Raw genomic sequence first — 21,881 nt, 5'->3', positions numbered from 1 at the left:
AGCGGAAGCAACCCCGGTGTCCTTCCGGAGTGGAAAGGATTAGTAAACTGTGGTGTGTTCAGACAAATGAAAGGCGCTGCAGAAAAAATGACTTCGCTTGGAGTTACCTGTATTAAAACAGATACATCGCAGAATCACAACAGTGAATAAAAATAAGTTGCAGAAGGATGTGCATTTCTAATTTCAAATTTACATAAAACAAAGTAGTACTGGGTGCTGTTTTTCTGAATACATACATGTGTATAAAGTGTACATATCTGAGAGGAAATGGGAATCTCCCAAGGTGGGTGGCTCCCTTCTTGAATGAGGAAGATAGATAGGGACAAGGAGGGAGGCAGAGCAGGACTTAACTAGGCTGTGTTCACTTCTTAAAGATCTGAAGTAAGTATGGCAAAGATGTTAGCATATATTTGCATTCTTAATTCTTCATGGTGGATCCATAGTCTCCCGCTATTTGTGTGTGTGTGTGTGTTTGAGTTTGGATGCGTGTGCAGGTATTTTGAAAATATTTCCTTAATTAGAAATAGCTCCTCGAAAGACAAATACCAAGTGATATCACTTATATACGGGACCTAAAATATGACATAAGTGAACCTATCTATGAAACAAAAACAGACACATAGATATAGAGAATAGACTTGTAGTTGCCAAGGCGGGTGGGTGGGGAAGGATTGGAAGTTTGGGATTAGCAGATGCAAAGCATTATATATAGAATGGATAAACCACAAGGTCCTACTGTAGCACAGGAAACTGTATTCCATATCCCACAATGAACTATAATGAAAAAGAAAGTGTGTGTGTGTGTGTGTGTGTGTATATATATATATATATATATAACTGAATCACTTTGCTGTAGAGCAGAAATTTCAGCATTGTAAATCAACTATACTTCAATTAAAAAGTAAATGTAGGGATTTCCCTGGCAGTCCAGTGGTTAAGACTTTGTGCTCCCAATGCAAAGGTCACAGGGTTGATCCCTAGTAGGGGAAATAAGATTCAACATGCTGCATTTTTTTATATAAATTTTAAAATTTTAAATTAAATTTAAAATTTTGTAAATTAAAAAAATTTTTCTTTTAATTTTTAATGGTAAAAATACCTCCCAGCTTATTACAGGGATAGAAAAACATATAACAGTAATACCAAGAAAAATGCTGTGTGTTCTGTGATGATTTTTTTACAAGTGGCTTTGAGACTTGAGAAAAGAGAGAATTTTGCCATTGGAACCCAAGAGTGCATCCTGGAAGAGGTACCCAGGATGGTTTTGCCACAGACACTCGCCTGCGTTCCATCACTCATAGACGTGGATCAGTCATCAGACACACAGTCAGCTCCTCTGTGTCTGTAGCCTGAGTCAGCAGACCTGTTTCTCTCTAGTCGTCTCTTTTTCACTCATTTCTTTCTGGTCATCATAACTTGGTACTTACCCAGGGCCTCCCGGAAGATTTATCACTTTGAGGAAGAACATCTGAACAGTTAAAGGAAGCCTGCCTTCCTTCTCACGGAAAGAGATAATCATGACTTCTGTTGTAATATCTTGTGGATTTTTATGGAAGCACTTGGGTTTTGGCATAGAAATTGGCTCTGTTGGTTGGTTGAATGGACATGTGTATGTTTCACACAGATTCCCAAATCATCTTCTTCTGTACCAGAGAGATTCCATTTGAGGAATCTTTTTAAATGTTGTCTGATTTCCTTTACTTTTCAAAATTCACTTTCTCTTTCCTTCTTTAAGTCTTTATTGGATTTGTTACAGGATTGCTTCTGTTTTATGTTTTGGTTTTTTGGCCACAAGGCATGTGGGACCTTAGCTTTCTGACCAGGAATTTTACCCACATCCACTGCATTGGAACGTAAAGTCTTAACCACTGAACTTCCAGGGAAGTGCCTGGTTTTTCTTTTTAAATGTGTTGCTGCAAAGCGTTAGCAGGCACATTTCACGACCTCTATGGGAGGGTAAGGGAGGTCCATGTGGAAGTAAGACTGGTCATCATTGTCGTGTGTCCATAGCGTCTAACACAGTTCTTCCACACAGTAAGTGCTTGGAATCTCTGGGCTTCACCCCACATCACAGCAGCTTCTCCACTCCATGGACGATCTCAGGATCGCACACAGCACCATCACACGTTATCACTCTTGATGTAAAGTGGAATCATGGCATGCTTTGAAAAAGGTTGGTTTCGGTGCTTCTGACATTCTCCCAGGGGACGAATAAACAGCCTGGCTAGGTTGGTCAAGAGGCAATTTACCAGTCACCGTGCTAGGCAGCTGACTTCTCTTGCAAATACATGTCTGCTCCGCATTAAAGCCAAAGGCATAACTCAGACTCAGATTTCTCCATGGGCTCCCTGGGGCTGCTGATCTGGGTCTGGTCTTGGGCCTTCCATTCTCAGACATTTTTGCTTTTCCTTGCAGAGAGAAGATGCACCAGTCTGCCATGTATGAGCTCTGCCAGGGGATGCACCAGATCAGCCTTCAGTTCGTCCGGCTGCAGCTCACCTTCGAGGAATACACCGTAATGAAAGTGTTGCTGCTGCTGAGCACAAGTAAATTGATGTCCAGCCGGCCCTTTTTTACACTGTCACATCATCTTCCCTTTAGGAGACTAGTCTCCTTCTAGGGCCAGGTAGTCAGTATATTAAAAAAAAAAAAAAAAAAAAAACCACACAGTAAGAGGAGGTGAGCAGAGGGCTTTGGTGCAGGATGAATTAAGTTACTTGCAGAGTTAGAAGCCTTGGGTGGTGCCCCTGCCTTGATCCCTTCATCCATCCGGCCACTGAGGATCCGTGAAGTGTCCGTTACGTGTATGGTGGGACTGGGCAGCTCAGGACCTACCAGAATGAATGAGGTGCAGCCTCAACCCTCGGGGAGTTTTTGTTTTTGCTGTTCAGTTGCTGAGTCACGTCCGATTCTTTGCGACCTCGTGAACTGCAGCACGCCAGTCTTCCCTGTCCTTCACTATCTCCCGTAAGATAAATTCAAGGTTATTTTAATACCCTGTGGAAAGTGATTGTCTGCCATGATAAAAACTGTCCTGGGGGCTCAGAGGAGGGAAGCACATGCTCACTTCTTGGCATCAGAGGATTTTTGATGAAGCTTCATCTCAAGAGAGCTTTTTGCCAAGGTGAGGGATTGAGTCTGAGGCATGAGCTGATCTTCCTGCTGGGGAGCATGAGAGAGCATGGTGGGGTGGGAAGCAGTCCTACATAATAGTGCTTAGCTCTGGGGAGTTGTTTTGCCTGTTTATGATTTTCATTTTTTATCTCATTTATGTATCCACTAATTTTTCAAGGCATATTAGGTACTATTGGATTGGGGAGGCATGGTTGCCCTGTAGATTGAACCAGAAGATTCCCACCTGTTGAAGACATCTGATGTCTATTAGGCAAGCAGGGGAGTGTGGTCCAGAAGGCTCTGAGCAGTGGGCTGACATGGCCACAGGGGTCCTTCATGGCTTCATGAAGAGTATCTGGCAGTAGATAGACTGGAGGAAAGCGAATGGGATGAGGAGAGAGAGAGGCCAAGTCAGACAGAGATTGGAGCCAGACTGGAAGCCCAGAGGCCTGCTGTGAGGCTGCTGAAATAACAGCCTGAATAATGGTGTATTCTTGCCTGGGAAATCCCATGGACAGAGGAGTCTGGCGGGCTATGGTCCACGGGGTCACGAAGAGTCAGACATGATTGAGTGACTGACTACACTTTCACTTTCTTAATGGTGGTGGGTAGCTTGCTGACAGCACCAGATGCATTCAAGACACACTGCAGAGTCAGCCTTGACGAGAAGGGGGACGCAAAATGGTCTGGATCAGAAATAACCTGGGTTTTGAGGGCAGAGATATTTGTGAGGTGGTAGTGATACTATGAAGAGAAGTGCATTCGTGTTGGGATTGGAGCAGATTTTATGGAGTGTAAAATGACTTCTCCAGGTGGCTGAGGGATAAAGAACCCACTTGCCAATGCAGGAGATACAGGAGATGTGAGTTCCATCCCTGGGTCAGGAAGATCCCCTGGAGGATGTTATGGCAACCCACTCCAGTGTTCTTGCCTGGAGAATCTGATGGACAGAGGAACCTGGCTGGCTTCAGTCCATGGGGTCGCAGAGTCAGACACGGCTGAGCGACTGAGCGTGCATAGCCTCAGAGAGGGGCCTGAAAAGGGGGAAACTGGGGGACTAGAACTCAGGAAACAAATTTGGGTATTGAGATATAAGCTTGACATGATCCTTGCAGAACAGGAAAGTACAATGGCAAGTGGGGGTGCCGAGCCACAGGAAGAAGAGGGAAGATCCGCTGAAGTGCTTGAAAGGAGGATGGCACGCTGAGGGACAGGCAGGACCATCAGGGAGCTGGAGGCGTGATCATGGCACAGCTTCCCGTGGAAGCCAAGCATGCTGACAGAAGCCTACTGGGGTTGACCATTCGGCATCAGGCAGGTGCCAGACGGCTGGGGACTTGCAGATTGATGGGATGCTGCTTTGGGCGTCTGGAACCAAGCATGGGAGGAAAGAACTCGATGGTAGAAGGAGCCAGGAGAGACGAGGGAGGCAGGATTAGCCTTGGCAAGGGTGCTAAACGCTTCTTCCCCAGACAACGGCACAAGCCTTTCCAAACAAAGGGGAAGGAGTTTGAGGAAGCTCTCATCAGACGAGGGTGAGTCTGGGATGATGGCAGGAGACAGGATAGAGAGGAAATCTCGGAATTGAGTGCCGGGACCCCTGAAGAAATGGAGAAATGTCCTGGGTGCCAGGACACCAGGGTGAGTGGCGCCGACTTCAAAGGAGCAAAGGCTATTGAATGACCCCCTGGAAGCTGAAAAGAGCATCTAAGTCATGCCCAGCCCTCCCCTTGGCCCAGGAATCAGTGGCTTGGGTGAAGGGTTTTCAGTGGAGCCATTTGGAAGTGAGTGGCATGAGCAGCCAAGTATTGAGGATAGAATGGATAAGAAAAGATGATGATCCCAGCACGGAGGGATTGGGTCTGGGAAACAGTGAAGCCTGTACCAGATAGAACAGGAAGGGGGGAGCCAGGGGCCGATTGGATCAATATCTGCTCTACACACATTAGCGTCTCTCAGTTCCCGGAGTTTTTCCACCTATTGCCTAATTTAACGCTGCAAGATTGGTAACTTGTCTAAAGTGGACAAGACAGAGGCAAGCAGGTGTGAACTTGTGCAGCCTCCTTGGTGAATTAGGACTCAGACCCAGGGCTTTGGCCTTCCCTTCCAGCCGGATGCATGGGTGGAAAGCAGGCTGGCAGCAGGGGACAGCCGCAGGGAGAGGGGAGGGTGAGCCGGCTGGGCTGGACTCCAGCAGCCTGGGAGGGCGGTGGGGTCAGCGAGTCTCAGCTGTGTTTCGCTTGGCCGGCAGGGCTTTTCAGGTTGCTTTCGGCCTTTTGTCGTGTTTGATCTTCATGGGCTTTGATTGCACAGGGCAGCCCATGCTTGCCCCAGCTTACCGCAGGCTGCACCACTCCTCAGAACCCGCCTTCCTCACTACACTCTCAGCCCACATTCAGGAGCTTGTCTTTGCAATCCTTCGTCCACAGGCTCGGTAGAACCAGGCTCTTCTCCCTGCTCTGCTGTTCTTCAAGGTGTCTGAGGCTCCCTACTTATCCTTTCTAGAACATAACTTGGGAAATGTACTTTTAGTTCCCCACCCAGGGATTGAACCTGTGCCCTCAGCTGTGAAAGCCCAGAGTCCTAACCTCTGGACTGCCCGGGAATTCCCTGGAAATGTACTCTTTAAATTCAGCAACAGTGATTTTAGTCCCCTTTCCAAGCTATATCATTAACCATTAGAAGAAATTTATAAAAAGAAAAAAGGAAAAAAATATATCAGATGGGTGATAGAATTTAAATTTTTTTCTAAAAATGTACATGATAATAATCCTTTATAAACATCGGCCACTCAATTGTTATTGGTATCTTGTCCTTTTACATCCATTTAATCAGTCAACCTTACAATCAATTCTGATATCATTTAGCTCCCCAAATTAATTTATTAGCTTCCAGGTAATTGAGTACATTCAAGGCTGATTTTTGTTGATGCAGAAAAAGCAAAATAAGAAACCAGGAGAACAGAAGTAAAGAACTGTATAAATCATGAAAACTTCAGGCTTTAGTAAGCTTATTTTGCTAATCTGTGATAGAATGTATGAAAATTTTTTCTTATTTAGAAGGTTACATTATACACCTGATGTCCAGTGTATGAGGAAAGTTAAGCTGTGACATCAAGAAGATCATGTTCTTTTTGCTCACACAGGAAAGCAAACCAGCTTCCCACCCAGCTGTCTCTTTGCTCTTCTCCAGCCCATAGACTCTGGATGATTTCCAGGAGCCCTGCTGCATTTAATAAGTAAATTCAGAAAATCTAGGCAGACCTCCAAAATTTGAGGTTTTGCCTAAGTTCTCTTTTATTTGTGGGTCTGTTTCAACTTCTGAAATATCTGGCTGGGAAAATGGTACAATATATTTCAGTCACAGCAGTAAAACACAAGTAATATTTGACACAAGTTGTTCATAATCTTGAGAATTTTTGATAACACAACTGTCAGAAATATGAAAGCTTTTGGTGAATCTCAGTAGCTATACCAAATACACTGAAATATAGTCATGAAATGTACTCACTTCATTCTAATTTTAGATAATTTTTTAAATGTGTGATATCCATGAGTATCTGTATTGAAAAATGAAAGGTTTACTACATAACATTTTGAAACTTAAAAAAAAATGTGTATCAACAGGTGAGCTGTGAAAGCATTTATATATAAAGTCACAGTTTCTTTTATAAAGTTTTGGGTTAACCTCAAAATTTTGGTAGAAAGTGAATCTATAGATTCACAGTTAACGTTCTACTTATTACCATCCTTCTTTATGTTTTTTTAAATACTTTTAAAACAAGGGTTTAATTTGAAAGAAAAAAACTGTTACATAATGAATGACATTTAATTCTGAGTGTGAATGTCAAATATTTGAAACCACAACTAATACTGTGGCAGCCTCAGGAATGTGTGTAGTGCCTACAAGGGATTTATTTTTTCCCCACAAAAATAGAGTTAAGATAAACCACAAATCAAAAGCCTCAACAATTAAAACTCAAGGAGGTCATTAACATCATGTGTGAAGTTAATTTGCAAGATAATCCATATCTTTATATAGGACAACAGGGTTTCTTTGGGAGCAGTGGTATTCTTGACTCCCGGGGTTACATGTAACACTCAAAAATATACTTAGCTGTTCTAAGGAGCTGATGACCCAAGTGAATTTTTATTGATACCAGTTATGATAAATTAGCAGATAGCATGTGCAATTGAGAAATGAAAGTAAGAGCAATGTCATACTCAGACTATTAATATCACAAGGTGAATTTTTCTCATCTTCATCTTCCAAAAGTGAAAGTTCTCAGTGACTTTATTTTTCAGAGTTAAAGCCTAAGTACTTATTGGCTGTAATGAACAAAAGCAAACATGTAAGTAGATTTCAAAGGGAGCATCTGTAGTTTATTACTCCGCCCTACATCTCCTCCCAGAATGTAGGCACAGGTTGCTCCCTGTCTCCATAAACTGCTCACATGTGTCCTGGGAAAGAGCATCTCCTTTGCAGTCCCAGAAGCACTCATTATGCTTACAGGTGCTGAATTTCAAAGTATTATTTTCAGTGAAATGTTTTTCATTTAATTAGAAAAAACTAGCAACTCTAAAGGGCCTCCCTGGTGGCTCAGATGGTAAAGAATCTGTCTGCAATGCAGGAGATCTGGGTTCAATCCCTGGGTTGGGAAGATCCCCTGGAGAAAGAAATGGCACCCCACTCCATTATTCTTGCCTGAGAATTCCATGGACAGAGGAGCCTGGGAAGCTACAGTCCATGGGATTGCAAAAGTCTGACATAAATACACACACACACACACAAACACACACACACACACACACACACACACACACACACACACAGACACTCTATACAAAGAAAGAAGAAAACATACTTCTTAATTTTCTCTTATTGAAGATAAAGATGAATGTGATTTCTTCCCTTCAGAAGTTTTTGATCTTGTTTTGCTGTAGAGTAGTGTCCTGTTACCCATCACACACACAAATCCGGGCACAGACTTGCCAGCAGGCTGTCTGGGTGGTCACGTGAAACTGCCTCAGTCGTCATGTGACCTTAGAGCAAAGAGAATAGGAAGTGCTTCTTTGCAGCGTGTCCTCCCCTGATAGACAGCCGGTTTCCCCAAGTGTCTTTTGACATTTGAACTTGAATTTCTAATTTCAGCCCCAGCTTAGATTGTCTGTGTTTCTTCCAGTTGTCCTGAAAAATCGAAGTGTATTTTCCTGCATCTGAGGTATTGGCAAGTTAGGGTTCATAGAAACTTTGATGACAGGCCACAGGATAGTATAGCATTGTGGTTAAGGGACAGACATTGGAAACAGACCTCGGTTTCTGCTCTTTCTCTGCCATGTATTTACTGTGTTCTTGGGCTAGTGATTAAACCTCCAGTTTCCACATCTATGAAATGAGAATAATATAATGACTATGTCTCAAGATTGATGTCAACATTAAGCAAGTTAACATAAGCAAAGTGCATTCTTACATACCCCTGCTAAACCAGTTACTCTTTTGTATATGTGTGTACAGAGGTTAACCATTATTTAGCTGCCATATTTACTCATAAAGGACTCCCCCGAGGCTCAATGGTAAAGAATCCTCCTGCAATACAGGAGATGCAGGAAATGCAGGTTTGATCCCTGGGTCCGGAAGATCCCCCAGAGAAGGAACTGGCAGCCCACTCCAGAATGCTGGCCAGAAAAATCCCATGGACAGAGGAAGAGGAGCCTGGCAGGCTGCAGTCTGTGGGGTCACACAGAGTCAGACACGACTGAGCAACTGAGCACACACATTTATTCATAAATGCAACAAGCAAGATGCAGCGTCAGTCTCAAAGTGTGAGCCTCGTGACCTCAAAATAGTCCAAGCCATTTAACCACGAAGATGCTAAAGCTGTTTTCCGTTTTGAGACCTTAATATGTCTATATTCCTTCACCACAGTTCCAAAGGATGGCCTCAAAAGCCAGGCTGCGTTTGAAGAAATGAGGACAAATTACATCAAGGAGCTGAGAAAGATGGTAACGAAGTGTCCCAGCAATTCTGGGCAGAGCTGGCAGAGGTTCTACCAACTGACCAAGCTTCTGGACTCCATGCATGACGTAAGTAGAGCCTCCTGGCGTCTGTCAGAGGAAGGATCCGCAGCCACACACTGTGGACCCAGAGAAACCGGAGAGCTGAGAAAGTTCTTGAGGCTTTGGGAAGAATAGGGGTATATTATCCACGGGAGGCAACGAGAGTTTAAAAACTGATTAGGGGACTTCCCCGTCAATCCAGTGACTAAGACTCCATACTTCCAGTACAGTTCCATTACTGGTCAGGGGACTAGGATCCCAACATTTTTAATTAAAAACAAAAAAGCTGATTAGGAAGAAAATTATTCTTTTCAGAATACCTTTGAAACAAACTTCATTTAAAGTCAAGGTGTGGCCCTTTCCCGCCCTGAACAGAGTATAAGAGAAATGTGCGCCATCGTGGCAAAACCCTGAGCTACAGGCAAGAGAAGGGTCTCAGATTTCCTACAGGTGTCAGATCAAGTTTCTCATTTCTGCTGGCAATTTAGGAAATGTTTGGTTAATGGGAATGTTTGCTTTAGCATTGCATAAATAATATCCATCTTCTACAACTGTTCATCTAATAACCCAATCTTTCAAAAACATTATTAGTGGTCTAGGGCCAGCTGGGATCATCTCATTCTTTGCCAGATTCAGAAATCTTATATTCACTATTCTTCATAGGAGTCACCCTTCTTGTCTTGTGTAAATATGGAAAGTAAACTCTTGAGCTTGTTTCTAATTTACTGAATTACAGATGTAGTCAAGGTGTTAGCACTTTCTACAAAATACTGATTCGGATAACTTGGTTTGTCATGCCACTTAAAATGTGCTTCTCATTTCATTTTGCAAGCAGTTTCTTCAGTTCTGGTTCAAAAAATGTTGTACATGGTCATGCTAATTTAACGTTTTTATATTTGCTTTCTTTTGGAAAATTTATTGCCCAAGTTCAGCCCATGTGATTTGGATAAGAAATCCTTTTTCAACTATTTCTGTGTTGCTGAGGACAATGTTGACAGGCTTGATGACCAATATTATAATTGTGTTACTACTGAAATAATGGTTCATCCTTTAGAGATCTGTTTATGCCCCTGGAATGGTATGTCTTTTGGGGTTGGTGGATAAAAGAGTGTTGCTTTCCAGGGTTTTTACACTGACGATCCAGTGCATATCACACTGGCCTTTACTTTCTCTAAACATTTCACATGATAAGAGTCAAATTCCCACAAGGTGAATTCAGTGATAGATAGTTTGGCTAGTTATCAGTGGCCTCAAAGCATGACTTAATGGAAAATCTCAGGGATAATAAATGATGGGCTACAAGACTTTGGGGAACACAGCCAACAGTGCTCTCCACAACTCTCACAAAAGGAAGTAAAGGAAAGTAGTGCATGAGGCAGGATAATCCACCCAAGAATCAGGAGCACTGTTACTCTCTCCTGTTGGTTTTCTTGAAAGTCTTGCTTAGTGGAACTGTTGCAGAAAGGAGGACCCCTTCCAGGAGCGAGGGGCTTCCCTTGTAGCTCAGTCAGTAAAGAATCTGCCTGCAGTGCAGGAGACCCGGGTTCAATCCCTGGGTTGAGAAGATCCCCTGGAGAAGGAAACGGCAACCCACTCTAGTATCCTTGCCTAGAAAATCTCATGCACAGAGGAGCCTGGTAGGCTGCAGCCCATGGGGTTGTAAAGAGTCGGGCACAACTGAGCAATTAACACTTACTTAAGTCCTTCCTTCCAGGATCGAGAGTGGGCTCTTGTCCAACACTCAGAAATGAATTGTCCAAAGAGACACACATGCTGACAAAGCAAGAGACTTTATTGAATGGGGCGCCTGGGTGGAGAGCAGGAGGGTAAGGGAACCCAGGAGGACTGCTCTAAGGCGTTGCTCAAAGTCTTGGGTTTTATAGTGATGGGGTTAGTTCCCAGGTTCTCTGGCCAGTTATTCTTTATTCTGACTCAGGGTCCTTCCTCTTGGCGTGCAGCTCATTCAGCCAAGGTGGATTCCGGCGAGGAGGATTCTGGAAGGTTGTTAGGACATGTGGCATCTCCTTTTGACCTTTCCCAAATGCTTCCAGTTGGTGGTGGCTTGTGAGTTCCGTGTTCCTTACCAGGACCTCCTGTTGTAAAACAACACATGCAGATAGTTACTGTGGTGGCTTGCCAGGGTGGGCAGTTTCAGTCACTGTTTGTCCAAACAGACCTGGGCTGGGGGCAGGGGGCCGGGGAGCAGAAGGCGTGATTCTTTCTTGATGAATTGTGTTATTCGTGCACATGATTGGGCAGGCACAAGTACAGTTGTAAAATGAGTGTGTAATTGGCATCATGTAATCTCGTGGATGGAGGAGCCTGGTAGGCTGCGGTCCATGGGCTTGCTAAGAGTCGGACACGACTGAGCGACTTCACTTTCTTTCACTGATCTCGTGAAAAAGATGATACACTTTGAAGCATTTTGCATATAATGAGTCTCAACAACAGAAGTTAAAACTTGTGTATCTGCAGCCTTAAGGAATCTCAGTGCCTTTGGGAATCTCAGGGCAGAGTGGGATGGTGAAAACCCCCCGAGGCCACACCAGTAGTCAGGATGTCAGACTGTCCTCTGCTGGCTTGTTTTTAGCACCAGCACAGTGAGCTGGTTGCCAGTGGCTACTCAGGAAGCAGGTGCCAAATGTCTGCATCATAAATGATGATTTTCTGCTAGGTCCCCCCAAAGCAAATCAGTGCCTTGTCGTTCAGTCGCTAAGTCGTGTCTGACTCTTTGCCACCCCAAGGACTGAAGCTTGCTAGGCTCCTCTGTCCTTCACTGTCTCCCAGAGTTTGCTCAAATTCATGACCTTTGAGTCAGTGATGCTTCCATCTTATCCTCTGCCACTCCCTTTTCCTTTTGCCTTCGCAGCATCAAGATCTTTTGCAACGAATCGGCTCTTCACATCAGGTGACCAAAGCAATGGGACTTTGGCATCAGTCCTTCCTATGAATATATTTTTAGTATTTTTTATTACAGTGAAATTGATACAAAATAAGCTGAACATACTTAAAGCGTACCATTTGGGATGTTTTACACATGTATACACCCATGAAACGATTATTGAAGTCAAGACAGCAGACATACCCATCACTCCAGGAGTTTTCTTGTGCCTTTTTTAAAAATTGAAGTGTACTTGATTTACACCAGTGTTAATTTCTGCTATACAGCAAAGTGCTTCATTATACATATATATATATATTCATTTCCGTTATCTTTTATCACAGGCTATTGAATATAGTTCCCTGTGCTATAGTAGGCTTTGTTGATTATCCATCACCTATCCTGCTACCTCCTCCTCCCCAGCTGCTTTCTGGATTGCTCTCTGGCAATGTAGATTGATTGGTATATGTTAGTGTTTCACATACATGGGATTATACGGTGTTATAGTATGTAGTCTGTTGTATCTGGCTTCCTTCATGTGACATAATTATTTGGGGACTTGTCCATGCTGTCGCCATATAGCAATACTTCATTCCTACTTATTGCCCTCTAACCTCCCATTGTGAAGATATTCCACAGTTTGGTGGTCCCATCACCCATTGATGGACATTTGGATTGTTTCCAAATTAGGGACAATTTCAGAGAAAGTTGGGCTTCCCTGGTAGCTCAGCTGGTAAAGAATCCGCCTGCAATGTGGGAGACCTGGGTTCGATCCCTGGGTTGGAAAGATCCCCTGGAGGAGGACATGGCAACCCACTCCAGTATTCTTGCCTGGAGAATTCCATGGACAGAGGAGCCTGGCGGGCTACAGCCCATGGGGCTTCAAAGAGCTGGACACGACTTAGCGACTTTCGAGCACACACACAGAGTTGTACGTCATGTATATCTATATATGGGCACTGTTTCTTTTTCTTGAGTGAATAACTAGCAGCTGTGGAAGACCTGGGTCATATGGTAGGTGTGTAACTATTTTCCAAAGTGTCTGGATAGTTGTGCATTCCCTCAAGAAGTGTGTGTGAATACAGATCTCCCCACACCCTTGCCGACGTGCAGAATCATTCGTCTTTTTCGTTTTAGCCATTCTAATAGCTGTGTGGTAATGTCTCCCTGGAAGGAAAGTGTTAGTCGCTCAGTCATGTGTCTGACTCTTTAGCACCCGTCTTTGTGACTGTAGCCCTCCAGGCTCCTCTGTCCATGGAATTTTCCAGGCAAGAATACTGGAGTGGGTTACCATTTTCTTTTCCAGGATAGAGTTGTTGAGAAGATAACAATAGTGGTTGGTTTAGTCACTAAGGCATGTCCGCCTCTTTGTGACCCCATGGACTGTAGCCTGCCAGGCTCCTCTGTCCACAGGATTTCCCAGGCAAGAGTACTGGAGTGGGTAGACATTTCCTTCTCCAGGGGATCTTCTGACCCAGAGAGGTCAAACCCTGAGTCTCCTGCATTGCAGCAGATTTTTTATTGTCTGAGCCACCAAGGAAGCCCCAGAGTCTCCCTATGGTTTTAATTTGCATTTCCCTCATGATTAATGGTCTTTTCTCATGCGTATTTACCATCTCTGTGTCCTCTTTGCTGAAATATCTGTTCAACTACTTCTCATTTTTAAAAACTAAGATGTTTGCTTGTAATTGGATTGTTGAGTTTTGAGAGTTCTTTGTATATTCTGGATACAATTCCTTGATAAGACAGATAACTTGCAAGTATTTTCTCTCTGTGGCTTATCTTTTCATTCTCTTATCAATGTCTTTTGAAGAGCAGGGATTTTCAGTTCTAAGAAAATTCAGTTGATTATTTTTTCTTTCATGAATCATGTTTTTGGTGTTGTAGCTAAGAATTCCTTGTCTATGCCAACATCACAAAGCTCTTCTGTTTTGTTCTAGAGGTCATTGTCCTTCGTTGACTGATATCTCAAAAACCGTTTTTGTGTTGTTTTTGGTGGAAGGGTATATCTAATCCACCTGACTCTGCTTTTGCTGGGAGGAGAACATTCTTTGGGGATTCATTGGAATCACTTGAAGTCTGAAACCTTTCATTTTAAACAATCAGAAATGTTTGCCTTTAGAAGTAGCTTAACAGAAGCATCTTGAACGCTCTATTTATTAATATATTCCCATCCCAGACAGAACGTTGAAAAATGCATTGTAAGTCTGGAGGGACCTTTCTAACATTCACACTTACTCAGACTTGAGGCTGCCTACAGCTTTTTCATTAGAGTAAATTGGTGAGTCGGCGTTTGTGGAATTCTCTTCCAGGGAACACTGAGCTGCAGGAGGACGGTCTCTGTACTCAGAGCCCCATGCTGCTCACCTTGGGGAAAGGAGCATGTGCTTCTGAGAGTCACACAGAAAAGAACCTTGTTCCTGTAAACCCAGGTTCTGTGTAAACAGCATGCCTGGTGTGCCCGACCTCGGGACACGCATCTACAGAGCTGGGGACATGTGTACACAATTCTCGGGACGTGTGGTTTTCCCCCACGTGGCGCACACATGTGTTGGCAGAACTGGGCCAGGGTGAGTGAAGGAACAGTGTCTGAAAGATCAGGTTGGCAGTCAAGTATCTGAACTGGTCAGCACCTTGAATGAATCACAGGCCTTTCGAACACCAGTCTCCCTCCCCAAAAAGGTTCAAAGAAAGCAGTTGTGGCCAGGCTTCTAGGGATGAGTGTGTTTTTGCATTCTAAATAGGTGTTATATGTAAAGCATACTACAGATTCCTCATTCTTCCAGAGAGAACTGAGAATTACTAGTCACTTTCTTCCCCAATGGCTCAGTAGGTAAAGATCTCCTGCAGTGCAGGAGACAAAGGAGTTATGGGTTCGATTCCTGGGTTTGGAAGATCACCTGGAGGAATCCTGGAAATGGCAACCCACTCCAGTATTCTTGCCTGGAAAATCCCATGGACAGAGGAGCCTGGAGGGCTACAGTCCCTGGGGTCACAAAGAGTAGGACATGGCTGCGTGACATGGCTGAGCGACTCAGTACACACAGTCACTTTCTAGGTATTGCTCGGAGTGGCAGTTAATTTCTTATCAGTGAAGAAGGCACATTTCTCATGAATTTATTGGTAACTTCTGTTCATTCATGGAGACCGGGGCCTATTTATGCTATGATCAGGCTGTAGAACACCTAGTAAACATTAAAGGATGATATTAATAGTATTTCTCAGAAGCAAAAATGTTGCCCTTTCTCTGTTAAGTAGTATCAAGATCATGCTCTTGTAATTGACTTTATTTCCGTGTACATAATATGTTGCCTCATGCCTAGAAAAACTTGTGACTACAGAGGATACAAGATAACTGTAGGACACCAACCTACCCCTCAAACTGCCTAGAGTCTACAAGAGGCAAGTAGAACATAACACAGGGCAGAAGATGACTGTGGACAGGGCGATCTTTGAGAGCACACACGCTGCTCATTCATTCACATGTCTGCGAGACCCTCCTGTGTTCTAGGACGAGAGGTACAAATGGGGACAGAATACAAATGGGGACAGAATACCTGTCTTTAGGTATACCGCTTGCTCTTAAGGTAGAGCATCCTGTTCAAAAGGGGAAGCGGAGGGGTGAACATCTGTCCAGATGCCTCAGTACCTTCATGCTTCATGCCCTTCTAAAAACTCCCTGTAAGATGGTTATTATTCTCATTATTCCCATTCCTGTCCTTCAGATTCCCACTTGCTCTGATAGAGGAAGAGGTTCATCTCATTCACCAAATACATTAGCGTCTAAAAGCGTCAGGCAGTGCAATGGAGGGAGAGACACAAATCTGGCCTGGGGAGCCTTCTGCGTGGTCAGGACCACCTGACTGTACGGGGCGGGGGCTGGGAGCTCTGCAGACACGAGCACACTCGGCGTTGTGTGCTCATGGATGTTCACTCTGAGTTGCTGGAAAACCTTGTCAGGTAGGTCTAGGAGCCAGTCATGCTGGGCAGGAGTCATGGAAGCCTTCTGGAAGTGGAGTAGGGGTGTCTCAGAGAATCTTTATTTCGTGGAAGATGAGGCAGAGGTCCAGCGAGTGATTTCTCGGGGTCCCTAGGGAGCCAGTGGCAGCCAGGACCCTCTTTGACTGGTGCTCCCATATCACCCATGCAATGCAGGAGGGCTTCAGACTGCTGGCTGCTGCTGATTCCAGGCTGGGCTGTGTCTCTGGAGCTCAGAGAATGAGCAAGAGGAGTACTGCAAACAGCAGCTGTGCTGCTGTCTGACTCTTCAGACTCATTGGGCCCTTCCCTGGCAGCTGCTGGAATGCATTGTTTTGTGAGGCACGGGGTTGCATCTGAAGGCAGTGAAACTGGTGTTATACTAAAACATCATGTATGTTTATCAGTTCCCCAGACCACATGTAGGGTCTGCCTCACCGTAGGCTGAGCTGGTTTCAGGGCAGAGGGGAGGTTTTCATCTCTGCTAACGATCATTAAACAGTAAATTGGGCTAAGAACCTACCCATTGCCGGGGCGGGCACTGGCGAGTCCCTGGGTGGAACCAGAAGGTCCTCTCCCTCTGTGCTTGCTTTCTGTGGTGGCTGAAGGAAGGCTGCGCAGTCCGGGTGGCTCTCAGAGCTAAGCTTCTCTCCTGCAAAGGGGAGGCCGGCACGGTGGGAGCACACAGTGATACAGGACCCGCCCCACGTGCACACGGGGAGACTGCCTTCTGTGTGTGGAGAGGGTGTTCATTTCAGTTTCATGATCATCAACAGAAGAGATTGCTGCAAGCAGCCATGTGTGTTAAATTACTTTGAGACCCCCCATTGCTCATTTAATGAGTGGGTGCTTTCATGACAGGCAGTGATAGTGGTGATTTCCATCGTGACTGCACTCGAGGTGGTTTCGAGAGTGATGCAGATCTGCTTCTTCCCGCACACTGACGCATGCCAGCCCTAAGCCGGCTGGATCCACCATGTGAGCTATCTGCCGCCTTCCTGTCCAGTTCTGTTTCACATCTTCGTGGTCGGTATCCCCTCCAGAAAAGTTCTGAGGCCCACATAGAAATCTGCCACAAAATGATGGCCACTGGGGACAGCAATAGAGCATGGCCTCTGCTCCTCCACCAGCATTTCTCTTGGGCACTCCGCTTACATTTTTTGGTCTTCAGGTTCTTCAGCTGTAAAATGGGAATAATACCCATCTTACTGTAAGGGAATTTTTGAAGTGTGTGAAGTAACACGGCCGAGCAAATGTTCGTCGTTTCGCTTCTACTTTTCCAGATTGGATTTGCATTTCCCCAAACCGTGTCTCTGCACCACCAAAAAAACATCCATCAGGCTGTTTTAGTTAACTGTAAACAGAGACAAACAAGCATATGGCAGGGCCCTCAAGTGGGTAACAGTCTAGAGTTGGTAAGACCCAGCAGGGACATGGGCAGGAAAAGCCATTCTGCATTGTGGGGCAGGCATCTGGTGGTGAGTCCCATAGACTCAGGTCAGCGTAGACGCCTTCCCAGGGTGCTTCCGTCCCCAGTGCTCTGTTCTTAACTGTTCAATCATTAAGTCACGTCTGACTCTCTGCGATCCCTTGGACTGCAGCCCTCTAGGCTTCCCGGTCCTTCAGCATCTCCCAGAGTTTGCTCGAACTCATGTCCATTGAGCTGGCAATGCCATGCAACCATCTCATCCTCTGATGTCCTCTTCTCCTCCTGCCCTCAATCTTTCCCAGCTTCAGAGTCTTTTCCAATGAGTCAGCTCCTCGCTTCAGGTGGCCAAAGTATTGGAGCTTCAGCTTCAGTCCTTCCAGTGAGTATTCGGAATTGATTTCCTTTAGGATTGACTGGCTGGATCTCCAGGGGACTCTCAAGAGTCTTCTCCAACACCACAGTTCAGACGCATCTGTTCTTTGGCACTGAGCCTTCTTTATGGTCATGGACCAACTTGCACCTCCGTTCCTGACTACTGTAGTGCTCTGTGCATCCTGCCCTGTACCAGGGGAGGCTGGTGTTGCTAAAACACATTAAATGTGCTAGAGATGCTTCCTGACTCACTGACCAGATGAAAGATGTTAGTGATGGAGACAAGGGAGGATTGCTGTGAGATCACCGTCAGGAAGGATCAACATTGCTGAAGGAAAACCCTTGGCCCAGTATGGTCAGGATGCTGCTAGTAAGTGAAGCCTGGCCATACTACCCCTGGTTCCTGGGGGACACCTCCCTCTCTGCCCCTTGTTCAAGTGACAAGGAAATGAGACTGTTTGATACCACATGTAATAATAAGCTAAAGTATGGGCAACACCATCACCACCCCCCGCCGTGTTTATGTGTGTGTGTGTGTGTGTGTGTGTGTAAGAGAGCTCAATCAAGATTGAAAGCCTTATTCTGTCTCACCAGGTGAAATAACCATTTAATACGATTGTCCGCCATATTACACTGCTGCCTTCTTTGACGAGACCATGACTAAGAAAGCGTCTAAATAAAGGCAAGGTGGTTTATGCCAGAGTCAGCAAAGTGAGCAAAGCCTTATCTTCCAGGGCACCAGGCAGGGCCCAGACCTACTCCTCCTGGAAAGGAAATCATCATAGGTGACGATTTCAAATTAACTGAGGAATTGACGTGGCGGAGCTCATTCTTTGTCTATTTGGTGAAACCATCAGGACAGTTATTAATGGTTCGTGGCGTCTCTTTCTGCAGCCCTATTTTTGAGTTTGCCTTTACAAATTTCTCATTTCAAGGGTGCAGTAGAGTTCAGACAGCATTGCCCTGGGTGCATTGTACCAATGAGTGCTTTATTTTCCACTAAGAAAATTATAAATTTTATGTTTCCATGTCTGAAATAATGTATCACATATATTCAAACATAAAAATGAGGGAAATGGGATAAAGTAGGTCAGAATGTTCGTTTTTTTCCCCAATATTGTGGATAAATAGGGAAAGGGTGACTTTGGGTATGACGTGGAGAGGTCTGGTGGCCTCAGGATGGGCGTGTTTCACATGCTGGTAGCTGGGACCATGAAGCACAGCTGGAAGATGCGAGTCCCATAGGCACACAGGGAGTCCTGGCTCGATGAACCTCCTTTGTTCACCACGTTCACCGTTAAGGATGCTGGTGCTCCGTGATCACTGTCGTATTCTCCAGGCTCCCCTCTGGATGCACCCGGAGGCTGTTGCTTGATGTGGTCATACTTGCTGAACTTTCCTTCTGTCACTTGTGCTTCTGGTGTCATATCCAAAAAAATGATTGCCAAGACCCAGGTCACGGAATTGACAGGTGGGCACATGTCTGGGAGCCTCCACTGGGCAAGGGACCTTGCTCGTCCTGAGGATGTAAGAGCAGCCGAGGGGACTCAATCCCTGCCCGCAGAGGGTGGGGTCTGATGGGGAAGAGAGGAGGCAAGTAAACTGGGGATTAGAATGCGGCATGCTGGGTGCTTAAGGTCAATGGGTAAGGCCCACGTGTGTCAGGGTAGGGGTCCTGAAGGGGAAGTGGCAGGGTAGAGGTGGTCCAGGGCGTGAGATGAGGGAAGTGAGTGCTACGCTCAGTCCCAAAGGCAAAGTGGGTGTCGGCCAGACACACAGAGGGAAGTTAACCCAAGCCGAAGGAGTTCCTATCCCAAGGGAGAGAGCACATGGTGATTTTGAGAAATAGAGAATTCATTGTATCCAGGAGCATCAGAGAGGAGCAGAGAAGATTAAGGATGGGGACAATGAAAAGATCTGTAAACCACCTTGAGGTCGCTAGTGAGCACATCTGTAGTCTAGAGCTGTTCCTTCCGGTCTGGTAACCACTGGCCACAAGTGGCTGCTGACATGTAGATAGAATTTAAAATTTGAGTCCCGCGCTTCACGGGCTCAGCAGCCACACGTGGCCAGTTGCCATCACCTTGGGCAGGGCAGATGGCTGTACTGACAGTGCTGATCTAGAGGGTCCGCTGGAGGAGAAGCAGAGGGCCGTAAGGATGCTGATGCGGTGGTCCAGGGAAGAGATGGAGGCTGGGCGCTAAGGTAGATCAGGGGCAGGGGGACCACGGACATGTTCAGATAGCAGAATGGACGGTTCTTGGTGGTGGATAGGACAGGGGGGTTGAGAGAGGAGGGAGGCGGTCTCAGATGACCCAGGATTTGCACGTAGGTTGGTGGTGGGGAGGCAGCAGTGCTGAGTGAGGAGATGCAGGGGAGGATCTTTGTGAGGAGAGGCGATGGGCATCTTTTGGACATGTTGAGTTTAGGTGCCCTGAGGAATCCCAGGAGAGAGGTCAGGTGAGCTCAGGTCTCTGTGGAGGTGAGGATGAGTGCTGATGCAGCCTCGGGAGGTACAGCGCGTGGCTGTCCATGCAGCCCCTGGGTCAGTGGAGCTGCCCAGGCATCGGTGCGGCTGTGTGGTGGACAGAGCCAAACCCCGAAGAAGAGACCCACCAAGGGACCAGAACCAGGAGGGCGCCTGCAGAGACTCTGGGCAGGAGCTGCTGCTGAAGTGAGATAAGGAGGCAAAAATACCGACAGGAGCCAGAAGAGAGTGTGTCCCTCACTGTGCAGACACGGGGGGTGGGGGCAGAAGGTGCCAACAGGCCAGTCAGCAAACAGTCTGAAAACTGTTCAGTAGTCATAGCAACAAGGAGGTTATTGTGAGGAATAGCTGATTGATTCAACTAGGTTTCCAGTAACTCACCTCTCAGAAACCACAGAGCAAACAGGGACTACAGGAAACTCGGGAAAAGGTCAAGGTGACATCCGGTAAAACTCCTTAATAAAAACTGCTTTAATAAAACGGAACTGTGAGTCTTTCTGTGATGTGATGGTATGGATGTGAGATAAGCGTTTCTGAATGTGGTTGAGAGAACTTGCAAAGGTTGTGTTTATGTGTTTAAACACAGCGAAGAAATCATAGTAGCTTAGCAAACTTTATAAAAAGCCCCAAAACAAACGATTATGGACCTAGACCCATGTCTGAGTAATTTTGGATTACTGAAAGCTTTATTATGTAATATACACATGTGTATATGTAATGTACCATATACATGTATATGTACTATTTATACACATAGATGATGGACGGCCTGACTGGTAGGTAGATGGATGGATGAGTGTTCGGCCCTGAAGAGCTATGGATACATGTGTGAGAATTTGGCATCTAAGGCATCCATGATGCTTTGGAGCTGGTCCTGTGCTTCAAGTCATGATTTTATCATAGGGTTAGTCCTGAAACCTTTCTCACCATCATTTCCACTTGGAGTCACAGAACTTTATCATCCTTTCGTCATTTGTGTTTGCTCATGGCTTTCTGTGGCTAACTTAATGCAAAATCTGGGTTATTTCCAAATAATGTGAAATGATTTAACGATGTGAATGTTTTAACTTAATGATGTGAAATGTTTAGATATTTTCAGTGGCTAAGTTTAGACTATTTCAGACAGTGCTTACCAACTGCCGATCAATCGCCTGGCAACATTCTGATACAGTTGTACTTGACTTTAGAGAAATGAGGAAAAAATCTTCAATATAAGAGCTTGTCACTCCTATTTTTAAAATTGTGGTAAAATACGCAAACATAAAAGTTACTGCTTTAGCCATTTCTAACTATTTGGTTGAGCAATGGTAAGTAGGTTCACGTTGTCGTGCAGCCAGTGTCCAGGACTCTTCATCTTGCAAAACTGAAGCTCCACACCCGTGACTCTATACTCCTGCTTCCCCTCCCCACCCCAGAACAACCACCGTTCTGCCTCCTGTCTGCATCTGACTAGCTGCCTTGTCTCTGTGGACGAGAACAGTCTTTGTTGTTTTGAGACTGGCTCATTTCAGTTAGTGTTAGTGTTATATCCTACATTGTCATACACGCTGTAGCATGTGTCAG

The 21,881-nt window shown here is 45.3% G+C and overlaps 1 protein-coding gene across 4 annotated transcripts in view; it reads left to right on the top strand.

The window, feature by feature from the left end:
• The window catches only part of NR3C2 (nuclear receptor subfamily 3 group C member 2), a 419,668-nt gene that overhangs the window by 362,606 nt on the left and 35,181 nt on the right, over window positions 1-21,881 (top strand). For all 4 annotated transcript variants that reach the window (XM_061142470.1, XM_061142471.1, XM_061142472.1 and 1 more), the window contains exons 7-8: window positions 2,416-2,546; window positions 9,040-9,197. In XM_061142470.1, the coding sequence (XP_060998453.1) occupies window positions 2,416-2,546; window positions 9,040-9,197 (289 nt within the window). The remainder of the gene's footprint in view (window positions 1-2,415; window positions 2,547-9,039; window positions 9,198-21,881) is intronic.

Source organism: Dama dama, chromosome 5 (genome assembly GCF_033118175.1).
Source record: "Dama dama isolate Ldn47 chromosome 5, ASM3311817v1, whole genome shotgun sequence".
In the NCBI taxonomy this organism is placed as follows: domain Eukaryota; kingdom Metazoa; phylum Chordata; class Mammalia; order Artiodactyla; family Cervidae; genus Dama; species Dama dama.
The sequence above is the reverse complement of the archived record's forward strand: the minus strand, read 5'-3'. Positions and strand labels throughout refer to the sequence as shown.